Genomic DNA, 26,742 nt, shown 5'->3' on the forward strand with positions numbered 1-26,742 from the left:
TTAAAGACACCACACATTGAAACACTTCACATTTATTGACATGGTATACTCTCACCCAAAAGGTAGTTTCTAAACCAAAAATGTAAAGCATAGACAAAAAATGACAATCACAGAGCACTAAAAACCGATGGGATTTCACTAAGACTACACATTTGACTAAATGAAAAAACATTTCTCACTTTAATCTTTGATAGTGAACATGAGGGCACATATTCTGCTTGTTTTGAGTGACGCTGCGTTGCAGTGAGGGCGTGAGTTTGGGGTGTGATGGCTCAGAGCTCCAGCTTGCCAAGGAAGCGGAGGTTGAGAATCTTCAGCTGGTCATCCAGCTCCATCCTGACGATGCCGTCGTCCCCGTCGATACTCAGTAGGATCCCTGTGGCCTCGCGGTCCTCCCCTAGAATCACCTTCACCTGGAGAGAAGCACCACAGACAACACACCATGAGCAGTCAGGGCCTTATGAACCCAAAGAACCATGCATCTATGCACTGTCCAGTTTCCCCAGACCCTGTGAGCTCAAAAGGGGTGTTGTTTTGAGAAGAAGCCTTACCTTATTGTTCTTAGTTGGGGTGACAGGCTCCAGGTGTTCACTGGAGATGCTCACCACCTTCTCTGTGTCCTGGAGGAAGACGGAGCACATGCCACCCTGAGGAAGGAGAAGACGCATCAGGTCAACGATGGAGTACTTGGTTCAGACCATTCATGTTGTGTTTGATAGAACAAACTCCTCAACGTAACACATGGTTAAGATGGGGAAAGGGAGGCTCAGCCCCCTCGAATGAGACATGAGATCCCCTATATGTCTAACCTGGGGGGGGGGTCTAATTTAACCATTCTCCTATGTGTTTACACTATAATAACAATATATAATAATAACAACGTGGAGAGGTGGTGTGATCGTTGCTACTCACCGTGACACTGCGAATGATGCCTGTCTGGTTAACCACCTGGCTGTCCAGGAAGGTGTCTTTAACGCGCACCAGGATGTCGGTGGTTACCCAGTCGCAAGAGGTCTGGTCGATGTTGGAGCCGGGGGTGTGGGGATTGTAGCCGCCCGGGGAGGGGGCGCCGGGGGTCATGGGGCTGTAGCCTACCGGGCTGGGGCTCGGACTGGCCTGGGTCGACAGGAGGAGACAAAGATCAAAGCCGGGATTCGATGGAACTTAGGCTTAAGAGTGTTTTACCGACGCATCGTTCCTACAGCAACCGAAGACGTAACGCTCATTTCTCAAAACACCACACAGAGAGAACGTTTGCGTAGTTGTTGGAGCATGTGTCCATACTGATGGGATCAAATAAAAGGCTGCTCTCTGATCAGTTCTCTTTTCAAATCTTACTTAGACACCTTAAAGGAAAACACTCAAACTATAGCTGATAATATATATATATATATATATATATATAGTTGAAGTCGGACGTTTACATACACTTAGGTTGGAGTCATTAAAACTCGTTTTTCAACCACTCCACAAATTTCTTGTTAAACTATAGTTTTGGCAAGTCGGTAAGGACATCGACTTTGTGCATGACAAGTAATTTTTTCCAACAATTGTTTACAGACAGATTATTTCACTGTATCACAATTCCAGTGGGTCAGAAGTTAACATACACTAAGTTGACTGTGCCTTTAAACAGCTTGGAAATTTCCAGAAAATTATGTCATGGCTTTAGAAGTGTCTGATAGGCTAATTGACATCATTTGAGTCAATTGGAGGTGTACCTGTGGATGTATTTCAAGGCCTACCTTCAAATTCAGTGCCTCGTTGCTTGACATCATGGGAAAATCAAAAGAAATCAGCCAAGACCTCAGAAAAACAATTGTAGACCTCCACAAGTCTGGTTCATCCTTGGGAGCAATTTCCAAACGCCTGAAGGTACCACATTCATCTGTACAAACAATAGTACGCAAGTATAAACACCATGGGACCACGCAGCCGTCATACCGCTCAGGAAGGAGACGTGTTCTGTCTCCTAGAGATGAACATACTTTGGTGAGCGAAAAGTGCAAATCAATCCCAGAACAACAGCAAAGGACCTTGTGAAGATGCTGGAGGAAACAAGTACAATAGTATCTATATCCACAGTAAAACGAGTCCTATATCGATATAACCTGAAAGGCCGTTCAGCAAGGAAGAAGCCAACCGCCATAAAAAAGCCAGTCTACGGTTTGCAACTGCACATGGGGACAAAGATCGTTTTTTATTTTTTATTTTATTTTTTAAAATATAACTGTTTGGCGATAATGACCATCCTTATGTTTGGAGGAAAAAGAGGGAGGCTTGCAAGCTGAACACCATCCCAACCGTGAAGCACGGGGGTGGCAGCATCATATTGTGAGGGTTCTTTGCTGCAGGAGGGACTGGTGCACTTCACAAAATAGATGGCATCATGAGGCAGGACAATTATGTGGATATATTCAAGTAACATCTCAAGACATTAGTCAGGAAGTTAAAGCTTGGTCACAAATGGGTCTTCCAAATGGACAATGACCCCAAGCTTACTTCCAAAGTTGTGGTAAAAATGGCTTAAGGACAACAAAGTCAAGGTATTGGAGTGGCCATCACAAAGCCTGGACCTCAATCCTATAGAAAATTTGTGGGCAGAACTGAAAAAGCGTGTGCAAGCAAGGAGGCCTACAAACCTGACTCAGTTACACCAGCTCTGTCAGGAGCAATGGGCCAAAATTTACTCAACTTATTGTGGGAAGCTTGTGGAAAGCTACCTGAAACGTTTGACCCAAGTTAAACAATTTAAAGGCAATGCTACCAAATACTAATTGAGTATGTAAACTTCTGACCCACTGGGAATGTGATGAAAGAAATAAAAGCTGAAATAAATCACTCTATTATTCTGACATTTCACATTCTTAAACTAAAGTGGTGATCCTAACTGACCTAAAACAGGGAATTTTTACTGGGATTGAATGTCAGGAATTGTGAAAAACGGAGTTTAAAATGTATTTGGCTAAGGTGTATGTAAACTTCCGACTTCAACTGTGTGTGTGTGTGTGTGTGTGTGTGTGTGTGTGAATATATGGATGTATACACACACATATACATACACACACGTATATATATAAAAAATATATATTATTAGTCCACCCTTAGTACCGTCTCAAAATGTTTTGCATGCCAGCAGTCAAGTTTAAGATATTTGACTTTCAAGAATCAAAGTGTCACTTGCCACATCATGAGGATGCATAATGCACGCATATGCACGTTCTCTCAGCGTGGTGTTTTTAGAAACACGGGTTACGTATTAGGCTGTTGTAGGAACGATGCCTTGTTAACACACTGTGGATTTTTCCTTTTCATCTAACATAATTATATGATCACCTATGGCTGCCAACAGGCCTACTGAGACAGCTTATTCTATAATAAAGCACTAAATCACATATTTGGTAAATCATTGTGCACATGTTATTACACATATATATTAAGGCAATAATTACAGACCTAGGCAGTAGTCTAAAATTAGCAACAGAACTCAATTGATTGAACATGAAATTGATTTCAATATATAGGCCTATGTAGCCTACTACTATTCATCTTTTAATGCAGTCATCCCAGTTCATTTTAACCTATACTTGTTTGAATCAATTGCAAAGACACTGGCACCATTGTATTCGTAGTGAACTTCGTTGTGAAGTTATCAGCAGTCAAAGAGACAGATAAATATCTTGATTATATGTTTAGCAGAGAACTAAGTATAAGGTGACACAGAAGGGCAAAAAAACATCTGGACCACAAGAATAGTGGAGGCTGTCAGTAATTAACAAGAGTTCTAGTGAACTTAGCCTTTTGGGAAACTGGATTCAGATCAGCATTCAAACGCGTTTGATCCTAAAAGAAATTCCACCTACATTACATTTTATGAACAAAGTCTTAGTGTGAAAGAATGAGCACACACGATGTCAACACACTGAATGCTACAACCGCATATTGCAAACAACCTTAAGAGAAATACATACCAGAGACAGATGTCTGGGAAATAATATTAAGAGTGCGGCAGAGCTTAACGCAGCCCAAAAAAAATCTTCACAGAGTTCAAGTAACAGACACATCTCAAAGTCAACTGTTCATAGGAGACTGCATGATTCAGGCCTTCAACGGCCCAGATGAGTCCAAATTTGCGATTTTTGGTTGCAACCCCAGTGATGGTGTGGGGGTGCTTTGCTGGTGACACTGTCAGTGATTTATTTAGAATTCAAGGCACACGTAACCAGCATGGCTACCACAGCTTTCTGCAGCAATACACCATCCCATCTGGTTTGCACTTAGTGGGACTATCATTTGTTTTTCAACAGGACAATGACCCAACACACCTCCAGGCTGTGTAAGGGCTATTTGACCAAGAAGGAGAGTGATGGAGTGCGGCATCAGATGACCTGGCCTCCACAATCATCCGACCTCAACCCAATTAAGATCGATTGGGATGAATTGGACCACAGAGTGATGGAAAAGCAGCCAACAAGTGCTCAGCATATGTGGGAAATCCTTCAAGACTGTTGGAAAAGCATTCCTCGTGAAGCTGGTTGAGAAATGCAAAGAGTGTGCAAAGCTGTCATCAAGGCAAAGGGTGGCTACTTTGAAGAATCTCAAATTTAAAATACATTTTGATATGTTTAACCTCTCTTGGGTACGTGAGACATTAGCGTCCCACCTCTTCAACAGCCAGTGAAACTGCTGGGCGCCAAATTCAAGTACAGAAATGCTCATTATAAAAATTCAGAAAACAAAACATATTTTACATAGGTTTAAAGATTAACTTCTTGTGAATCCAACCACGGTGTCAGATTTTAAAAATGCTTTACGGCGAAAGCATACCTTACGATTATTTGAGAACATAGCCCAGCAGACAAATTATTACAAACAGTAACCAGCCAAGTAGAAGAGTTACAAGTCAGAAATAGAGATAAAATGAATCCCTTACCTTTGATGATCTTCATATGGTTGCACTCAGCAGACATTCATTTACTCAATAAATGTTCCTTTTGTTCGATAAAGTCTCATATCCAAAAACCTCCGTTTTGTTCACGCGTTTTCTTCAGTAATCCACAGGCTCAAACGCAGTCAAAACAAGCAGAAAAAAAATCCAAGTTGTATCCGTAAAGTTCATAGAAACAGATCAAACGATGTGTCTATTCAATCCCCGGGTTGTTTTTAGCCTAAATAATCGCTAATATTTCAACCGGACAATAACGTCGGCAATATAAAAGGTAAACAAGAAAGGCACTCTCTCGGTCATGCGCATGAAAAAGCTCTGTGACACTTTAGGGTCCACTCATTCAGACTGATCTTACGTCCTCATTTTTCAGAATACAAGCCTGAAACATTTTCTAAAACTGTTGACATCTAGTGGAAGGGATAGGAACTGCAATTTGAGTCCTAAGTCAATGGATACTGTAATGGCATTGAATAGAAAACTACAAAACCAAAAAAAAAGAAACTTCCCGAATGGATTTTTGTCAGGTTTTCACCTGCCAAATCAGTTCTGTTATACTCACAGATACTATTTTAACAGTTCTGGAAACTTTAGAATTGTTTTCTATCCAAATATACCAGTTAAACATATCATATCTTCTGGGCCCGAGAAGCAAGCAGTTTAATTTGGGCATGCTTTTCACCTAAAATTCTGAATGCTGCCCCCTACCCTAGAGAAGTTAACACTTTTTTGGTTACTACATGATTCCATGTGTGTTATTTCATAGTTTTAATGTCTTCACTATTATTCTACAATGTAGAACATAGTAAAAAGAAAAGAAAAGCCCTTGAATGAGTAGGTGTCCAAATTTTTGACAAGTACTGTACATAAATAAAGAAAAAGGCTTACATATCAAAAGTGTAGGTGATATGCATATTGGCTACAGCTTCATGTCCAAACCGATGCTGACATAAGGGAGGTGGCAAACATTTTTGCCAAACTTTAATGACACTTCTAATTAGATAAATATAGGCTAAACACCAGTCATGTTTGACAAATATAACGAAGGATAATAAAAATTAACGCCTAAAGGCTTGATTCTGTTAACGGGCATGGTTTGTTCGGATCAAATCATCACAAGACCGGAGAGTGAAGGACAGTGTTTTTTGCACACCGCACATCACCCAACTTGAATCTGAGCAATACGGTCAACATTTTTTAACTAATTAACAATAAACTTCATTGTTTAAAACCTGGATGTTTTATGTCATTTGATGAAGCATGTCTTAACTTGTTTCAAATTAGCTTAGTCCTATGTTCTATTGTTTTCCAATTGAACTTATGTTATTGTCTAGCAGCCAAAAGGCACAATTCTGGTCATATTAGTAACCCATGCTAGTTGCTGCATCTTTAGATCTCCCCTCTTCATTTCTAACGGATATTCTGTCACATGAAAACGCTTGCGAGTGCGGTGTGCTTTTGAGAACGGTGTTTTCCCACTAATTGCACTTTGGAATATTCATATGTAGCATACAGCCATCAACATTTCTAACAACATTATAAGCTGAACGGTTTGATCGGTTGCATCAGCCTTATTGCTTTACAAAAAGTGGTTATATGAATTTGTTATGTTTTCTTGTCCCAGGGACGACGCCCTTAATTTTGAGCACTAGAGGGAATTATTTTATAAAGACATAAAATGTATTTGGTTGTGATTGTTATGTTCCAATATTTTCATAGGCTACCAGGCGTGACCCACCATCCTCCAGGGGAGACATGTAGGGGCAGTGTTGTATTTTGAGTCAGGCTTGAATACATTTGTCTGATTCTCTACGGTAAAAAAGATACATTCATTTTATTTTGTAAAATGGTTCCTTGCATCATACAGTGACGTAAAAATGGTGTTAAGTAAAAAAACGTTTAAAAATCCTACTAAGTGGTTAAAAAGTTAATATCAAGCGTGGTGGGTCTTACCTGATATGCCATGGGTGAGGGGGTGGGGTGGTAGCTGGCTGGTGAGTGTGTGTTCTGGTAGCCCACTGGGCTGGGTGCCACCTGATGGTAACTCTGAGGACTGGGGCTGGGCTGGTACGAGCCCTGCGGGGAGGGGGCAGTGTACGGCGAGTACTGTTCTGTGTTGTACCTGAGGAACACACACACAGTGGACTTGGCTAGGACAGAGAGAATCAAATCCACATTGAGCAGTTGATCGCCACTGTAAAAGGGGCCTAGACACATTGAAGACGACAGAAAACAAACAAAAATGTGTCTCACATGGCTGGGGTGCCTGGTGTCTGGGGGTTGTACTGGGGGTTGACCTGGGGTGATGGCACCTCTGGGTAGCCGGGGGTCTGGGGGTTAGGCGTGCCCCCGTAGCCCTGAGGGGACGGGGAGGGCTCGTCATCATAACCAAACTCATAGTCGTCATCCGCCCTGAAACCAGAGGAACAGGTTAAAGACTGCTTCCAAAAAATCATCCTATTAGGGAAACATCTTTTCAGGATCTGTAGTGAGTACAGACAAGAGCTGTATTCAACTTTGACACAAAAGACCAAGACCAACAAACCCTTATCAACCATAGACTGATGAGGGACTTCTACACATTTATTTTTTCTACTAATCTTTCATTGAATATTTTTCTGTAGCTGAACCATTGTTGAGAGCCGGCAAGAACTCCATTTTCATTGTACTTGTGTACACTACCCGTATGGTTTGCATATGACAAAGACACTTTGATTTGACATGACAGAGAGAGCCCTATACAACACAAGATGGCCCTCCAGGCTGCCAGGACATGTAGCCTACCTGGACGGTGTGTTGGGGTTGTTTGGGTCCCACGCTCCGCTCTGCCCCGGCGTCCTGCTCCCATCATGCAGCGGCGTCTGCGAGCCGTAGTGAGGAGTACGGCTCCCTGTGGGGAACAAGAATCACCACAATGAGAACAAGCTCTACTGCAGGTCATGGGGGTATATATTCTGACGGCGGTCCATAGAGGTATTCCCTTGGTGTGCATCTCACCATCGTGTAAGGGGGTCTGAGAGCCGTACATGGGAGTACGGGAGCCTGTCCCGTACATGGGGGTCTGGGAACCGTACATGGGGGTGCGTCCGTGGGTGGAAGTCATTCCTCCATGCCTCTTGGCTCCCCTGAACGTAACAAAAACAAGACAACACTCAATAACACTGAAAAGGTGAAATATTGCATTAATATAAAACTGAATTCACAATATATCACGGTAATATATCTGTGATGTGAACAAACATTGTGGTGAGACGCTGACGGTCCACAGAGATGGTCTGGCATGTCGAGTGCAGTTCCACTCTGGCTGTCGACTCTGTGGCGTCCTTCACCACTCCAATGTACCCTGGGAAATAATGGCAACGGTTAAGCCAAAAGATACCCCCAATGAGAATAAGAAGGATCGAGTGATGGAAGTCAAACACCCATGGTGCAACAGCATCTTTTGCAAAACGTGCCTATTGTTCATTCTATGGCAGAAGACAACCCTGTCTGGTTCGCATGTGACCTAAACTATGAGAAACTAGTTGTGTGTATTCACATGCTTTGAACTCGTTGAGAACTCAGATTGGCTAATGGCAAACAAGCTGCGTCAACCATAAACTGAAAGTACACGTATCGTGCTCTCAAACAAATTATATTGTTCGAAAAATCTATTCTTTATTAAAATGTTTTTTTAAACATTTACAGCCGAAAATGCCATTACTGAGATCATTTCAATAGCATGCGATGTCAGATTTCAGCATGTGGGAGAAGTCGGAGCTCAGAGATGATAAATATGTTTCCCACTAGTAATGGGAAACATACCAGAAGAGGTGTCCAAGCGGATTTTTCCCAGTTGTAAGCTGATATTTACTAATTTACGAGATGTTATGAACGCAGCATTACCCTTGTATGGTCCCTGGGAGATGCGGACGGTCTGTCCAATCAGGTCGTTGTCCCTCCTGCCCCGGCCACGCCCCATCTGTCCTCCGCCTCCACCGCCCCTCTGCTGCTGGCCTGAAGGAGAGGAAAGGAGTTGTTTAAGACTTCTGGCCTGATAGTAGTTATTTAGTGTGGTATCCTGCACTAAGAGACCGTTCCCTAATATCTACAAATGAACAACAGCTGTGCAATAAACAGTTTATGATGACTGGGTCTATCAACACATGATCTCTGTGAACTGAGCTGTACTCTACTCACCACCACCACCTGGATGCATGGGGCTGCTGATGCGTGGACTCATAGGCGCGAAGCCTCCCACAGTGAAGTTGGTGACATCTCGGGGCTATAGCCAAAGAATGGAAGAATCAGATGTCAACAACACCTCTGATGGGTCCCACTGGAGAAGGTTAAGAGTGATGCGGTGAAAGCGAGTGGGAGACTGACCTTGGAGCCCCCGGCCAGCACCACGTGGCGTGTCTTGCAGACGAACATGCCCCCATTCTCCACCAGCTTCTTGCAGTGCAAGAAGGCAAAGCCTCGGAAAATGTGGCGGATCTCCCCCTCACGCCCCTGGCAAACAAACCACACACCACTTCTATGCTAACAATCTATTCATGCTAATCGTACCTCTTGCAAATAGAAAAACAGCTAGAGATGGGGCGATATGGCCTAAAACTCAACATACAGTCCCATTTTGAGCATGAAAAGTCTCTTCAAGCCAACTGCTACCAAATTTGTTAATGAGGGCAGACACTGGCTTTGAAAGTACAGTAGCCATACCTAGATGGAGGCATATAGTAGAGCCCTAGAAAATATTACATTTTTTGCCTAATTCCGTTTAGTTCCCCCCCAAATGACATTTTCTCTGTTTTGTTTTTCCAGGTTTCAGATCCTCGCACTCTTTAAAAATCAGGATACAAAAACAACATTGTATGTTCTAAGTCCACAACGAGGCTTAAACGACATCAGGAGACCACGTTTAACGTCTGGGGAAAATCTAAGGAATTTTAATTTTTGGGTGCAGATGCCCTTTAATTCAAGTGTGCAACTGCAAAAGACTTTTCGTTAGCAGTGTTTCTATAGCGCACGTGTGATTGCAGACTTTCCTAAACAAATCGCCACTAGATTGATGCAAATAATTAGGATTATTCTGCCAGGTAGACAGACTACTTTGTAGTTAACATTTAATTAAGGTTTTGTGGAAATCCTTTCCATCTACCAGAACACTGTTCTCATTAGCATCATCGCTAACGGCTACACAAAGTGGTGCTGTAGACAAACGCACTCACAGATAGAGGCAATTCTGTGTTGACTCTTCAGAAAGTAAACTAAGAATCACTGATGCATTTTGTTAATGTATTATGATAATCTTAGGCAAATTAATAAAATGTTCTAATACATTCAATACATTTAGTTGATTTCCTACTAACATATACATTTTGGAATATTGTTGAATTACGTTTTAATATCTGGATTCCGTGATTCCGTCCGAGTTCTTCCGCATCGATTTTATAGGGCCCTACTATAGTTACATTTTCTATGAGTTTAGACCTACAGAAAGCAGAACTGTGGTCGTGAATCTTACCGAGTGTGGCCCGTCGATGACCTTAACGATGTCTTTGACGTGGATATTGTTCTGCTCAGAGTCCAGTGCCACGGCAAAGCGGTTGTCTTTCCGTCGATTCACTGCCTGGTGACGCACCGTCAGCACCTTGCCGTGCATGTTGAGGACCTGGGGAGAAGAGGTGGAATACATGTGTGAGCCCTATAGTGATTCTCAGGGATTTAGGCTCATCTGTTACAATTTAATATACGTTACACAAGGAACCAATTTTAAAATTGCGCAATATCACACAAGTACACATTCCAGGAACAGCTGAAATGGGACAAAACATCTTTCCAGCAGGCACGACTCTAAGCCCACATAATTATTCTATAAGCGATTGGGTAAGTTTGCCTTGATCTGAACCTGATTATTTCTGGAAGATTAAGAATAACAACCTGGAATGTCTCCCTCTCCAGCCTGACAATAACTCCCACAGTCTGGGGGTCCAGTTGGACCAGCTCCCCCCACTCGTGCTGGCCCCCGGCATCTACCCCTGATGCCGTCTCAGAGCACAGCTGCAAGTCCCTGGGCAGGACCTTCAACTGTAGAGCACACACACACACCCCGCCATAACATCAATAATGGTTCACTGAAGTTACAAGAGAATTATGCAAAAACATCATTATAACAAACAAGTTGATTTCCCAGTCCAATAATGTGACGTTGCTTACCTCGTGCATGGTGAGGTCAGAGAAGAGGATGACAAAGTTCTCCTCCACGCGTACGATGAGGCCCGTGTCGCCCTCGTAGCGGCCTGCTATCACCTTGACGTGGTCACCCATACGGAAGTACTTCCTCAACTCGTGGGCCGGGAACTCCAGAGGATCCTGCACACAGACCAGGCATCAATGACAAACCATTATTTTGTATCAGTGCCGTTGAGAATGAACAGAACACAGTGGGAATGTCTGGTTGCCTCGTAAATGTTTTGTTTCTGGGAAGCCTAATGTCGTCATCATGCTTTGATGGTATTTCTCTCTAACTTCCAGTTTATGTGTCTTGACTAATAAATACCACCAGACCCTTCCTATGCAAACAAGAATCTGGGACCGGATTCACAAAACACTACTTAAAAAAAAACAACAAAAAAAACTAAGTAGTTCCTCAATGTCAAGAATTCATAGTTCTTAGGAGCTTCGTAAATATCTTTCCTAAGAACTTCGTAAATATCTTCTTTGTGGAATTGACATTAGTGACAGGCTTTTTTATTGGTTCCAAGCACATGTGACAGGAAACATAGGCTTTGGCCCTCTATAATGAAGTGTAGATATTTCCATTTATTTATCTGCTTTATGTCTCGAGAATATATATTTTTTTAGCTCGCAAACTATAAACAAAAACATTTTTTTCACAGATTATAGCCATCAGACTAGCTATATGGCCTGCTGGAGGTCATTTTGCAGGGCGCTGGCAGTGCACCTCCTTGCACAAAGGCGGAGGTAGCGGTCCTGCTGCTGGGTTGTTGCCCTCCTACGGCCTCCTCCACGTCTCCTGATGTACTGGCCTGTCTCCTGGTAGCGCCTCCATGCTCTGGACACTACGCTGACAGACACAGCAAACCTTTTTGCCACAGCTCGCATTGATGTGCCATCCTGGATGAACTGCACTACCTGAGCCGCTTGTGTGGGTTGTAGACTCCGTCTCATGCTACCACTAGAGTAAGAGCACCGCCAGCATTCAAAAGTGACCAAAACATCAGCCAGGAAGCATAGGAACTGAGAAGTGGTCTGTGGTCACCACCTGCAGAATCACTCCTTTTTTGGGGGTGTCCTGCTAATTGCCTATAATTTCCACCTTTTGTCTATTCCATTTGCACAACAGCATGTGAAATTTATTGTCAATCAGTGTTGCTTCCTAAGTGGACAGTTTGATTTCACAGAAGTGTGATTGACTTGGAGTTACATTGTGTTGTTTAAGTGTTCCCTTTATTTTTTTGAGCAGTGTATATATATTTTTAAAGAGCTTGTCTGTAGTCAGCTGATTGCGCCGCTTAGTTTATAGAACTGCAGTAACCTCCGATGTCTGCTATTAGCGGATTTTGGCTCTAGTGTTTTAACGGTTGGAAGAACTCAGGAACACATACGTGTCTTCTGTTTTCCTCTACGACACTCACAAGCCGCGCAGGACACTTTCGAAAGGACTGTGACAAAACCGCAATTGAATGCAAGGCAGATTATCTTTTTATATACATACAATTATTACCTGATGAGCTTCCCGGATGTTTCCCTGAACTTTACAAATCCTTTCAGATGCATTTCAGTCACTTTGTGATGCAAATAAAACAATTTACACCTTTCCTATATTAAAGTAATTTCACATATTTTCTTATAATCTGTATAAACACAGAAACTTGGTTGCAGTATGTGCTAGAATAGTTAAAAAGGCCATAAAATGGAAAATAAAAAATAAATCCACATTGGTGCATCCTTATAAATGATTATTTTGGATTGAAAAACAAATCCAGGCTACACTTGAACATCTAAAAACTGATAGAAAGTATGCAGAAATTATAATGGACTTTGGAAAGTGCCTTTTTTCTGGCCACATATGGATGCCGATTTTGACAAATATCAGTGCCAAAATGTAAAATAATTAATTTAAAAAAGGTCCCTCCGTTGATTGCCCACCCCTGGTTTATAGTGGTAGTTCTCATTAAATTCCAATTCATGTGGCTAGACTAATAAATAACAACACATCATTCCTATGCAAAACAAGAATCTGGCTTGTAATGGCTTGACCCAGGGTCCTTGTCTTTGGGTTGCTTTCAACAACATGTAGGCTGATAATCTTACTTTAGGGCATGAGAATATCTGCACGAAATTCTGTCGAAAACCTGCAGAACATTATGTAGTGTTTTGACAATTCTAACCAATGTGAACGTGTTTCCATACAATTTGAATTTAGGCCTAACTCTTGGACGAATCTGAAATGTCCTCCCAATGTCGTCGCCTGTTTGGCGCTTGCCATTACCTTAAGGTCCTCATGCTTGGGCATGATGGTGATCTTGTTGCCATCCACACTCAGGATCTTGCCCTGCAAGTTGATCAGCTCCCCTTCACACACCTCCACGTTGTCCCCGGCCTGGAGGTTGTGCTCACGCTCTTTACCTGTGGTCACACAACAAGACACGTCTCTTACAAAAACAGATACACATGTAAATGAAAACCAGAAAGTAAATACCACATCTCATGTCCTGAATATGCTTTAGAAGTGGCTGTTACCTGCGGTTTCAGTCACCACCTCCAGATCAATGCCTTCTGGCTGGTCCTCAAACTTCTCCAGCTCCGACAGAGTGGGTTTCACTCCTTCAGTGATCTGTAAAAGACGATAAAGAGAATGGGCCATGGGTACAGATAACGAAGACCACTTTTCTGCCCCGTTTTTCCTTATAGGTTTGTCAACAAATGGCCAATAAAACAGTAGTATTGAGGCAACGTGGTCGTGTTACCACAGCAGACATGGCAAAGCTCTTGAAGAGGAACCCTTTGCGGCTGTAGCGGTTAGCTTCAAATATCATGAAGTCTCCATCATGGCTGACATCCCCACCAAGTGACCTGGAAGAAAACACTGTCAGGAAGTAACTGAGGCGACGATCTTACGCATTTAGGATAGCGTAATCAAATCCACAATAATGATCATCTTTAGGACATGTTTCTTTGTACCTGATCTTTTCTGCATCGAAGAGTCTCTGGGTTGGTCTCTTGAACTTCTTCCGCTTTGCAAACCAGTCTTTCTGGGAGACAGACAACCAGAAGAGTGTCAGGGGATATCAAAGTGGAGGGTGGTGAGTAGACAGGATGTGACAACAGAGTGCTGCTGGTGCTTACCATGCTCATCCGGGCCTTGATTCTGTCCAAATCTATCCTGGGAATCATCTTCAGTGATATCGTGTTTTGACTGGGCTCCACATAGTCCACCTGAAGGAGGAGAATACGTGTATGTTTCAAGAATATGATAAGGATATTTACTTATGCCTTCAAAATACATTTCACACCTTTGTCTTCCACGATGTGTTTCATGCGTACCTGGGCGATGTCATCTTTGTATAGGCCTCTCTTGAGTCGGACCCAGGACTTGGGCTTGAGGTTGGTCACCTCTTTGACCACCTTGAGGACGTCTGTCATCTCCTTGATGGGAACCATCTGCTGGTTCCAGAAGCCCATCCTCAGGTTGCCTATTCCGTCAATTGCAGCTTTGACGTGAGTCTGCTTGTACGACTCTACATAGATGTAACCTTTGACGTGTTCGGGAGCCACTACCGACTTGATTTGGAGGGGCTGTGTAGAAATGGTGTCGGAAATAAAACGGTTTCACAGGTTATCAAAGCTCGAATTGTATTTTTTATCTACAAGAATGTACAGGCTATTAAGAGATCAATCATATAAAATACTAAATGCAAACATTAGCATCTTAACACATGGAACATATCCATGCAGAGAATGAGGGCGGGGACATACCGTGTCTGTGAATTGATAGGCAATAAATTTCCTCATCAAGGCAATGGCAGTTGCTCTCTCTTCCCCAATCTGTAATATCAAAATAATGTTGCATGACATAGGGGGAAAAAATATAATTGTGTGCTGAACCTTTGGATGTCTACCTACACAAAAATATAAGCTCCATACCTTACACTTGACCGTCCAAAGATTAGGATCCCTTTGAAGAAGAAAATATAATACCAAGATCATTGAGAAAAAGTATATTTTGGATTGTTGTAGTACACTAAAAATCTATTTCTCATTTTGGTGAAGTGATACATACTTGACGCCAGGGAGCAGCTGCTGCTGGGTGATGTCATCAGACAGTTCCTCAGAACCCCCAGGAAAACTAAAGGAAATCAAAAACGATATTTCAGTGAAGGGGATAAAAGGTCAAATCAATTTTGAAACAGAAATTTGGGCCAACTATTTCGACAGATTACTACTGTGAAAATACTAACTCATTTCCTGATTGCTTGGCATATTTCCTCATGTAATATTCACCCAAGGCCTCCTCTCTGGAATCTCTGAAACATTCAAAAATTCAAATGTCAGACTTCAAGAACACAGCTCTGCATAGTAACAACTGAAATATCAATGAAAGAAGCCTAGCCACTCGTAGCCCATTAGAACAAATCACCTCCAGAGGTTCTGCAGCCTGCGGGAGCCAGAGTTATCCTCATCCAGGACCACATGGTCAATGTTGGACACTGAAGAGTAAAGCAGACACATAAATCAAACAAAAAACAATTTCATGTATAAGACTGAATGTAAGTTTCCTTCAGTTCAAACAAGTGGTACTTTAAGAACCTGTCTGTGTACACCTACAGTGCATTCGGAGAGTATTCAGACCCCTTCCCCTTTTTCCACATTTTGTTACACTACAGCCTTATTCTAAAATTGATGTCGAGGCACCAAAAAATGTATGCAGCATTGAAAGCCCCCAAGAACACAGTGGCCTGCATCATTCTTAAATGGAAGAAGTTTGGAACCACCAAGATTATTCCTAAAGCTGGCCGCCCGGCCAAACTGAGCAATCAGGGGAGAAGGACCTTGGTCAGGGAGGTGACCAAGAACTCCATGGTCACTATGACAGAACTCCAGAGTGTCTCTGTGAAGATGGGAGGCAATTCCAGAAGCACAACCATCTCTGTAGTACTCCACCAATTCGGCCTTTATGGTAGAGTGGCCAGACGGCAGTCACTCCTCAGTAAAAGGCACATGACAACCCGCTTGGAGTTTGCCAAAAGGCATCTACAAACTCTCAGACCTTAAGAAACAAGATTCTCTGGTCTGATGAAACCAAGATTGAACTCTTTGGCCTGAATGCCAAGCGTCACGTCTAGAGGAAACCTGGCACCATCCCTATAGTAGAGTATGGTGGTGGCAGCATCATGCTGTGGGGAAGTATTTCAGAGGCAGGGACAGGTAGAATAGTCAGGATCGCGGGAAAGATGAATAGAGCAAAGTACAGAGAGATCCTTGACGAAAACCTGCTACAGAGCGCTCAGGACCCCAGACTGGGGTGAAGGTTCACCGTCCAACAGGAAAACGACACTAAGCACACAACCAAGACAACGCAGGAGTACATTCAGGACAAATCTCTGAACGTCCTTGAGTGGCCCAGCCACAAACTATAGTTTTGGCAAGTCGGTTAGGACATCTACTTTGCGCATGACACAAGTCATTTTTCCAACAATTGTTTACAGATTATTTCACTTCTAATTCACTGTATCACAATTCCAGTGGGTCAGAAGTTTACATAAAATAAGTTGACTGTGCCTTTAAACAGCTTGGAAAAGCTTCTGTTTGGCTAATTGACATCATTTGAGTCAATTGGAGGTGTACCTGTGGATGTATTTCAAGGCCTACCTTCAAACTCAGTGCCTCTTTGCTTGACATCATGGGAAAATCAAAAGAAATCAGCCAAGACTTCATAAAATTATAGACATCCACAAGTCTGGTTCATCCTTGGGAGCAATTTCCAAATGCCTGAAGGTACCACGTTCATCTGTACAAACAATAGTACACAAGTATAAACACCATGGGACCACACAGCCGTCATACCGCTCAGGAAGGAGACGCGTTCTGTCTCCTAGAGATGAACGTACTTTGGTGCGAAAAGTGCAAATCAATCGCAGAACAACAGCAAAGGACCTTGTGAAGATGCTGGAGGAAACAGGTACAAAAGTATCTATATCCACAGTAAAACAAGTCCTATATCGACATAACCTGAACGGCCGCTCAGCAAGGAAGAAGCCACTGCTCCAAAACCGGGATAAAAAAAGCCAGACTACGGTTTGCAACTGCACACGGGGACAAAGATCATACTTTTTGGAGAAATGTCCTCTGGTCTGATGAAACAAAAATAGAACTGTTTGGCCATAATGACCTTCATTATGTTTGGAGGGAAAAGGGGGAGGCTTGCAAGCCAAAGAACATCATCCCAACCATGAAGCACGAGGGTGGCAGCATCATGTTGTGGTGGTGCTTTGCTGCAGGAGGGACTGGTGCACTTCACAAAATAGATGGCATCATGAGGCAGGAAAATTATGTGGATATAGTCAAGCAACATCAAGACATCAGTCAGGAAGTTAAATCTTGGTCGCAAATGGGTCTTCCAAATGGACAATGACCCCAAGCTTACTTCCAGAGTTGTGGCAAAATGGCTTAAGGACAACAAAGTCAAGGTATTGGAGTGGCCATCACAAAACCCTGACCTCAATCCTACAGAAAATGTGTGGGCAGAACTGAAAAAGCGTGAGCGAGCAAGGAGGCCTACAAACCTGACTCAGGTACACCAGCTCTGTCTGGAGGAATGGGCCAAAATTCACCCAACTTATTGTGGGAAGCTTGTGGAAGGCTACCCGAAACGTTTGACCCAAGTTAAACAATTTAAAGGCAATGCTACCAAATACTAATTGAGTGCATGTAAACTTCTGACCCACTGGGAATGTGATGAAAGAAATAAAAGCTGAAATCATTCTCTCTATTATTATTCTGACATTTCACATTCTTAAAATAAAGTGGTGATCCTAACTGACCTAAGACAGGGAATTTTTACTAGGATTAAATGTCAGGAATTGTGAAAAACTGAGTTTAAATGTATTTGGCTAAGGTGTATGTAAACTTCCGACTTCAACTGTATATACACATTTGCAAACATTTCTAAAAACCTGTTTTTTGCTTTGTCATTATGGAGGATCACATTTTAGAATAAGGTTGTAACGTAACAGAATGTAGAAAAAGTCAAGGGGTCTGAATACTTTCCGAATGCAGCGCATGTCTAGCCGCAAGTGGTAGGTGGGTCTTTTTCCTATTGGAAGAAGATGGATAACACTTACCCTCGGCTTCCTCTGCTCCAGGACAGCCAGGTTTTGGTAGAGGGAGGAACACACATTACGAACCAAATGAGATTGTGCACACAGTGGCATGGGCACAGGTAGGAACAAATTAAAGGAAAAAATAAACATTAATGATAGTATAAGACTAGACCAAATGGCACATGAGACTATGGATAATTGTCATGTGGATAATTGTAGTGTGAATGATTATAGTGTGGACGATTGTAATGTGGATGATTGTGAGTCTTTGTGATATGGCTGATTGATGTGCCACAAAAAGCTTAAACAATATCAGTTAGCTAATTCACACATATATTAGCTTTCTCCTAACAGGTAGCATTTCAGGCAAATGGCCACATTTGGTTCCCTCTTTGATCACCTAAGTGCCTAGAACACCATGGTCAGATTATTGACAAGTTATTGACATAACTCTGCTGGTGTCAGGTTAACATACCATCCAACAACATTTTTACAATATTTTCCTGACTAGTAAATAGGTTACAGCTGTCAAATACAATACACTAATGTATTACTTCATACAGGTAGCCCAGTTACTATAGGAGATCCCAATAATGTATTTGCCATCTGTGCTCCGTTAGATGTGCAGTAGTGCGGAAATGTGGGTGGAGTTATAACAGAATGTGACTTGTTGAATGAGAGATAACTAATCCATGTAATTAGATACAAGGAAAACACACAGCAGAAAATCTGGAATTGATTTACCGTTAACTGAAGGAGGCATGCACAAGAAAAGGAATTATTAGCGCAGGAAGAACACAGTCAATACTCTCACATATAATAATTTTGGCTTAGATGTTTTGATTGTACTTGTAATGCTTCCCGTCCCTTCTAGAATCCAAACAATACTACAGACCAATCCATCATGCCTAAGCATCTGCACACCACCCATAGGAAAGTCATTTTCTAATAATTTAAACGCAACAAAGTTCATGAACTGAGTCCTCCGCAACAGACTACAGCCCCAACGTTGTTCATTCATAACTCCCTCTAAGGTGTGAGATATCCTCAAACAAGGCAGCATGTGTGACCTTACCTTTCTCCAAAATATCCTCAGCACCTTCCTCCCACGGGTCTTCATCTTCATACTCATCGTCCACATCTAAACAAACAAGAGGGAAAGGGAGAATTTCAGATACATTCAATGAAAACTTTCTGGTGAGCAAGAACATGTGGACAACTATTCTACACCGTGATGGTATTATTAGAGTTTAGATTTGGCTTACCGGCTTCATCCAAGATGAAACCTCCATGCCTGGGTTTCTTTCTGGGACGGTCATCATCGTCCTCTTCCTCCTCTTCGTCATACTCCTCCTCATCTGCCAAGTCTTCCCCTTCCTCTTCTGCTGCCTTATCACTGCCAGATAAACTTGCCTGCCCATCTTCCTATTTAGGGGGAAACATTCAAACCACTCACAAGTTATGTCAAATGCAGTGAAACTTGCAATGTCAATTTGGAGCCAACCTAGGAGATTTGTTAGCATCAATTCGGATACAGTAGAAAATCGAGGGCCATGCATGCACAGGTGCATCTCTTCCACCCACCCATTCAACTGTGTAAGGTCCATCCATGCACAGTCAGGCTAGCTATTTGGATAGCCTGAGGTTAGCGCCGTGCTGTTACAGATAGCTAGCTGCTTGTTACATTACTTATGGTCTTTATTTACTGTGTGTAATAACAGTGCTGGAAACCCTATCTTACACGAATTACAATGTTACCATGTGACCAACCTGCTAACAGCTAACTAACGAACGTTAGTTAGATAAGACGGCTTAAAGTTGTTAACTAGTATGCAGTTTTAGCCAGACCCGTGTTCGCTAGCTTACCTCTGCCTCATTTTTGTCCACCTCCTCGGCTTCGCTACTTTGTTCACTCTGGTTGTCAGAGAAGTCGCTGTCCTCACTGTCCGACATTCTTGGCGCAGCAGCCTCCTCTAAAGAGACTGAGTTGAAAAACACAATGATTTTAGTTTGCTAACTAACGTTAACTGTTAGTTCAAACAGTCCTTCTTTGGGCGAGACTTACAAAATAATTGCTAGCTGCTAACTAGCACTGTACTAACTAGTTAGCCAAAAAGCTGGAGTAAAGATGTTTCAGGATAACAAGCTTAGCTAAGTTATTCTCCAACAATACATGTTGTAGTTAGTTAGTTTATTAAAATAATGTAAACCACCGAAACCATACAGAGAATGTACAATGTTGATAGAAGGCAAGGCCTAGTAACCTCCGAATCACGCTAGCAAGCTAACGTTAAGCTAGCAAACAACCCACATTTTCAAGTATATTTTAATAAATACATTCCAAGCAAAGCTATGTATTACCTTTCTAAAACGCGCGTCTTGGGTTGGATTTAACTAAAACAAAAATATGGTTTTACGTTGATATTTTTTTTGCACTTCCACGTCTTCCTCCGATACACAGAATCACGAGATTTGGAAGTGGGACGAATCAAATTCCCGCGAGGGTTCGAAATCATGGTTCAAGCAGTGGTTAAATTGGTGCAGTCTCGTCAAAGAGTTTTATTTCAGTGGTGTTGGGTCTCATGTCAACAGCAGAACACCTACTTTGTAATAATAATGGCGAAGATGCATAAAGCTGGCGGCTAAACAAAAACGCATAATTTGCTAAGCTCACCATATTGTATAGTGCTCTCCTTTACTTTTTTCTGTATTGGCATTAGCACAGTATACACATGATCCCAATTCGAGCTCGTCGGGATTGGCAGGGCTTGCACACCATTACAGACTACAAAGGGAAGCACAGCCGAGAGCTGCCCAGTGACATGAGCCTACCAGACGAGCTAAACTACTTCTATGCTTGCTTCGAGGCAAATAACACTGAAACGTGCATGAGAGCACCAGCCATTCTGAAAGACTGCGTATTCACGCTCTCCGCAGCCGATGTGAGTAAGACCTTTAAACAGGTCAACATTCACAAGGCCGCAGGGCCAGACACATTACCAGGACGTGTTCTGCGAGCATGCGCTGGCCAACTGGCAAGTGTCTTCACTGACATTTTCAACCTCTCCCTGTCCGAGTCTGTAATACCAACATGTTTCAAACAGACCACCATAGTCCCTGTGCCCAAGAACACTAAGGTAACCTGCCTAAATGACGACCGACCCGTAGCACTCACGTCTGTAGCCATGAAGTGCTTTGAAAGGTTGGTCACTGCTCACATCAACACCATTATCCCAGAAACCCTAGACCCACTTCAATTTGCATACCGCCCCAACAGATCCACAGATGACGCAATTTCTATTGCACTCCACACTGACCTTTCCAACCTGGACATGAGGAACACCTATGTGAGAATGCTATTCATTGACTACAGCTCAGCGTTCAACACCATAGTTCCCACAAAGCTCATCACTAAGCTAAGGACCCTGGGACTAAACACCTCCCTCTGCAACTGGATCCGGACTTCCTGACGGGACGCTCCCAGGTGGTAAGGGTAGGTAACAACACATCCGCCACGCTGATCCCAAACACAGGGGCCATTCGGGGGTGCGTGCTAAGTCCCCTCCTGTACTCCCTGTTCACCCATGACTGCACGGCCAGGCACGACTCCAACACCATCATTACGTTTTCCGATGACACAACAGTGGTAGGCCTGATCACCGACAATGACTTGACAGTCTATAGGGAGGTCAGAGACCTGGCCGTGTGGTGCCAGAACAACAACCTCTACCTCAACGTGATCAAGACAAATGAGATGATTGTGGACTACAGGAAAAAGAGGCCCGAGCACGACCCCATTCTCATCGACGGGGCTGCAGTGGAGCAGGTTGAGAGCTTCAAGATCCTTGGTGTCCACATCACCAACAAGCTAACATGGTCCAAGCACACCAAGACAGTCATGAAGAGGGCACAACAAAACCTTTTCCACCTCAGGAGACTGAAAAGATTTGGCATGGGTCCTCAGATCCTCAAAAGCTTCTACAGCTGCACCATTGAGAGCATCCTGACTGGTTGCATCACAGCCTGGTATGGCAGCTGCTCAGCCTCCAACTGCAAGGCACTACAGAGGGTAGTGCGAACGGCCCAGTACATCACTGGGGCCAAGCTTCCTGCCATCTAGGACTTCTACACCAGGCGGTGTCAGAGGACTGTTAGTCATTGACTGTTTTCTCTGCTACCGCACGGCAAACGGTACCGGAGTGCCAAGTCTGATTTAAGTTTGCCTGCGTTAAAGTCCCCAGCCACTAGGATCGCCGCTTCTGGATTTTCTTGTTTGCTTATGGCCTTATAGAGTTGGTTGATTGCGGTCTTAGTGCCAGCATCAGTCTGTGGTGGTAAATAGATGGCTACGAATAATATAGATGAGAACTCTCTTGGTAGTGTCGTAGCTGAATCAGAATTAGTTAGGTAACAGATAAATAAGATGTTTTATTTACTTTCATAATATGCTTATGTGAGATACTTGTCATTAGAATGTCTTTTTTTGGACTATACTGTCGCCAGTTGCATTTTCCTTTCTTCTCTAGGGAAAAGTCACTTGGGGCCCAGAGAGGGGAGAGCTCAGGCTTGTCTTTTACATGTCTGGTAATATGCAGAATATCAGAATGGAACATTGTCTTCATATGTGAACAGGTTTGAACATTGTCTTCATACTGTATGTTAATGTATCTGTTAAATCATGTGAAGGGCTCCACAATGTCTATACTCCAGTCACTCCCTCCTTTTCCGATAAGGGGGAGGAGTATGGCAGTGTCTGGAACCATTGTATTACCCCTCTGATGTTGAACTTATCTTATATGACCTAGAGGCTCACTCCCCTCAGTGAGCTTGTACAGGATCTCATATTTGAGATGGGAGTATCTAAAGTTGACAATTGATATATGCCATTGGATGAGGTAATGTTTTGGTACTATGAAGTACCAAGAACGAGATTAGAACCTCATCTTAGAGAGCAAACTGAACGATAATTTATAGCTAATGCTATCTGGCTATGGGATACTCCTCTCTCAAGTAAAAGGCCATTTGTGAAGTTTCTGAGATCTGTTGTTTGTCATGTAAGTTGAGAGGGGTTTATCTTGGCTATAAAAGATCTTTGTATTCTCTTATAGGCACTCTCAGAGAATTCATTTATAGACACTGAATTGATCTGAGAGTCAAAGGGCTATGGTGAAGCTCATTTGATTAAAGATGAAGTTTAAATATAACTCTGACTTGTGTGTGGTTTGTAAACTCTCCTCATTTAGTAATACAGGAAATTACCACGACAGTAGATAGTGTGGCATGTGCTCTATAGCCAACAGCTCGCAGATACAGTATGGGTGCCAGCCTACCTGATGAGAATATTATGAATAAAACTAATTGCCTCTAATTGTTAACAGATTTTTATGCAAATACTTGAAAATCCGCTTTAAGTAAATGTGCATATTTTCCCGACCAGTGATGGTTCCTCCAGGACTTGTTGCTGAGAGAAATCTGTAGAAAAATCAGTGCATGATGATGTTGTGCATCACAAAATTTACTTTTTCACTGAAGTTTTCATGTATTGAATAAATATCTAAAGTTAATTTTCAACTCCACTGACAGTTTTGTCACAAAAACTGTTGCATTAAATAGCAAATGTGCCTACTCTGGTCTTGGCACCTGCACTCCAGCAACATCTCACAGATACAGTGTGGGTAGGCTGTGCTGGTAGGGTATATACATCTACAGTGCCTTCAAAATGTTTTCAGACCCCTTGACTTTTTTCACATTTTGTTAGGTTACAGCCTTATTCTAAAATTGATTAAATTGTTTTTTCCCCCTAATCAATCTACACACAATACCCCATAATGACAAAGCAAAAACTGTTTTTTAGAATCTTTTCCGCAGAACCTCTAAAGCTCTGTCAGGTTGGATGGGGAGTGTTGCTGCACAGCTATTTTCAGGTCTCTCCAGAGATGTTCGATCGGCTCCGGGCTCTGGCTGGGCCACTCAAGGACATTCAGAGACTCGTCCCGAAGCCACTCCTGCGTTGTCTTGGCTGTGTGCTTAGGGTTTTTGTCCTGTTTGAAAGTGAACCTTCACCCCAGTCTGAGGTCCTGAGCACTTTGGAGCAGGTTTTCATCAAGGATCTCTCCGTTCATCTTTGCCTCGATCCTGACTATTCTCCCAGTCTCTGCCGCTGAAATACATCCCCACAACATGATGCTGCCACCACCATGCTCCACCATAGGGATGGTGCCAGGTTTCCTCTAGACGTGACGATTGGCATTCAGGCCAAATAGTTAAATCTTGGTTTCATCAGACCAGAGAATATTGTTTCTCATGGTCTGAGAGTCCTTTAGGTGCCCTTTGGCAAACTCCAAGCATGCTGTCATGTGCCTTTTACTGAGGAGTGGCTTCTGTCTGGCCACTCTACCATAAAGGCCTAATTGGTGGAGTACTGCAGAGATGGTTGTCCTTCTGGAAGGTTCTCCCATCTCCACAGAGGAACTCTAGAGCTCTGTCAGTGACTGTCAACTGTGGGACCTTATATAGACAGGTGTGTGCCTTTCCAAATAATGTCCAATCAATTGAATTTACCACAGATGGATTCCAATCAAGTTGTAGAAACATCTCAAGGATGATCAATGGAAACAGGATGCACCTGACCTCAATTTTGAGTCTCATAGCAAGGGTACGAATACTGATGTAAAGAAGGTATTTCTGTTTTGTTCTTTGATACATTTGCAAACATTTCTAAAAAACAGTTTTTACTTTGTCATTATGAGGTATTGTGTGTAGATTGCTGAGGAAATTGTTTTATTTATTACATTTTAGAATAAGTGTAACGACTTTCGTTGGTGGAAGGAGAGGAGGACCAAAATGCAGCGTGGTTAGTGTTCGTCATATTTAATTAAAACTGAACACTACACAAAACAACAACGAGGAAAAAACGAAAATGAAACAGTTCTGCCAGGTGAACATACACTAAACAGAAAACAACCACCCACATCCAAAATGGGGAAAACAGGCTACCTAAATATGATTCTCAATCAGAGACCACGATCGTTAGCTGCCTCTGATTGAGAACCATATCAGGCCAGACATAGAAATACAACAACATAGAAAACAGAACATAGACTACCCACCCCAACTCACGCCCTGACCAACCTAACACAAAGACATAAAAAGAAACTAAGGTCAGAATGTGACAATAAGGCTGTGACGTAACAAAATGTGGTACAAGTCAAGGGGTCTGAATACTTTCCGAAGGCACTGTACATTATCAGATTATTATGTCAAGCATCGATAATCATGTTGCCAGAATAAGACCCTTGATATTTATTGGAAAATAGCATCAAATTCATCACCGTGCACTTTCACCCCTCTGTGAAGTTCATAATAATTTATTTAATCTGTAACCTAATAAACTGCATGATTTCTGGAGTCATAGAGGGGGGACCAAATGCGATTTCATCGCGTGACTGCAAGTTTAATTCGATATGGTGGTTATTATGTACATATTTGAGCATAAAGACTTTTCCACCAGCATTTTTACATCATTGATTTTACTGACACAAAAATATCCCACCATGTCAAACGATTCAAGGCATTTATAAAATTGTTCGTTAACTTCCTGTTTACATCACATCTGTCTTGATTTTCTTTTTATACAGTATGACTTTAATGGTGGCAAAATTACAAGATTATGTTATAATACTTTTATTGCGTCACATGGTTGTTTTATTCAACAGAATAGAGTATTGTTAACTATTGTGTGTTTGTTCTACTGAGGATGGGCCTCTGGGAGAAAACAATGACAGGAGATGTACAATGTCTTTTGGGTGATGAAACCTAAAGAGCATTCCAGAGCATGAGTTAATGTTTCTTTTCTATACCGTACGAGGGAGAGATGGTTTCAGTTTGGAGTCGGAGGGCCAGACACTGGTCTATACAATGAAAACTGTTGACACAGCAGATACTGTCTGCTATGTATTATAGGTATCTTTCATACAGATCTTAACCTTGTGACCCATTCTATATATCTGTTGTTCGTCATGTAGGTTGAAAGGGGTGTATCTTTGCTATAAAAGACCTTTGTACTTTTGTCTCGGGACTCTCAACGAATCACCAGAGACGGTGAATCGTCGACAAGCCATCGCTATTGCAAAGCTCTCACTATTAAAGATTTAGTTGAAGTATAACTCTGACTTGTTTGATAAGTTTGTCTCTCCTCATTTGATAGTAAAGAAATGAACCACCACACTTTACTCAAGCATAAAAACTGTGGATAGAAACGTAGTCAGTGGAGCGAGATTGTTTTTATTTGTCAAATGGCAGTCAAGCATTAATCATTATATCACCAGAAAAAGACCCTCGATATTTATTGGAAAGGAACACCATGCACTTTCACCACCCCTATGAAGTTCATCATAACATAGGGCCTATTTTATCTGTAGCCTAAAAAACGGCATGCTTTCTTAAGTCATAGTGGAAGGCCCATACAAC

General features: G+C 42.4%; 1 protein-coding gene across 2 annotated transcripts; it reads right to left on the bottom strand.

Annotated features, from left to right (window-relative positions):
* Positions 1 to 12: 12 nt before the first annotated feature.
* Positions 13 to 20,775, bottom strand: LOC129821953 (transcription elongation factor SPT5). 2 transcript variants are annotated; one of them, XM_055879727.1, is made up of 30 exons: positions 20,635 to 20,775; positions 20,140 to 20,255; positions 19,539 to 19,698; positions 19,349 to 19,414; positions 18,295 to 18,306; positions 15,591 to 15,660; positions 15,412 to 15,477; positions 15,234 to 15,299; positions 15,098 to 15,128; positions 14,930 to 14,998; positions 14,498 to 14,749; positions 14,300 to 14,389; positions 14,135 to 14,205; positions 13,921 to 14,026; positions 13,694 to 13,787; positions 13,443 to 13,579; positions 11,144 to 11,299; positions 10,868 to 11,014; positions 10,452 to 10,598; positions 9,311 to 9,436; positions 9,125 to 9,209; positions 8,831 to 8,941; positions 8,186 to 8,288; positions 7,943 to 8,070; positions 7,730 to 7,835; positions 7,199 to 7,357; positions 6,899 to 7,067; positions 913 to 1,116; positions 552 to 647; positions 13 to 413 (listed from the first exon to the last, which is right to left on the bottom strand). In XM_055879727.1, the coding sequence occupies exons 2-30, from the start codon at positions 20,224 to 20,226 to the stop codon at positions 273 to 275; spliced, it is 3,255 nt and encodes a 1,084-aa protein (XP_055735702.1). In that variant the 5' UTR covers positions 20,227 to 20,255; positions 20,635 to 20,775; the 3' UTR covers positions 13 to 272. The 2 variants fall into 2 exon arrangements, with proteins under 2 accessions (XP_055735702.1, XP_055735701.1); XM_055879726.1 differs by having other exon boundaries at positions 18,295 to 18,309.
* Positions 20,776 to 26,742: the final 5,967 nt, after the last annotated feature.

This window comes from Salvelinus fontinalis, chromosome 24 (genome assembly GCF_029448725.1).
Source record: "Salvelinus fontinalis isolate EN_2023a chromosome 24, ASM2944872v1, whole genome shotgun sequence".
NCBI lineage: Eukaryota > Metazoa > Chordata > Actinopteri > Salmoniformes > Salmonidae > Salvelinus > Salvelinus fontinalis.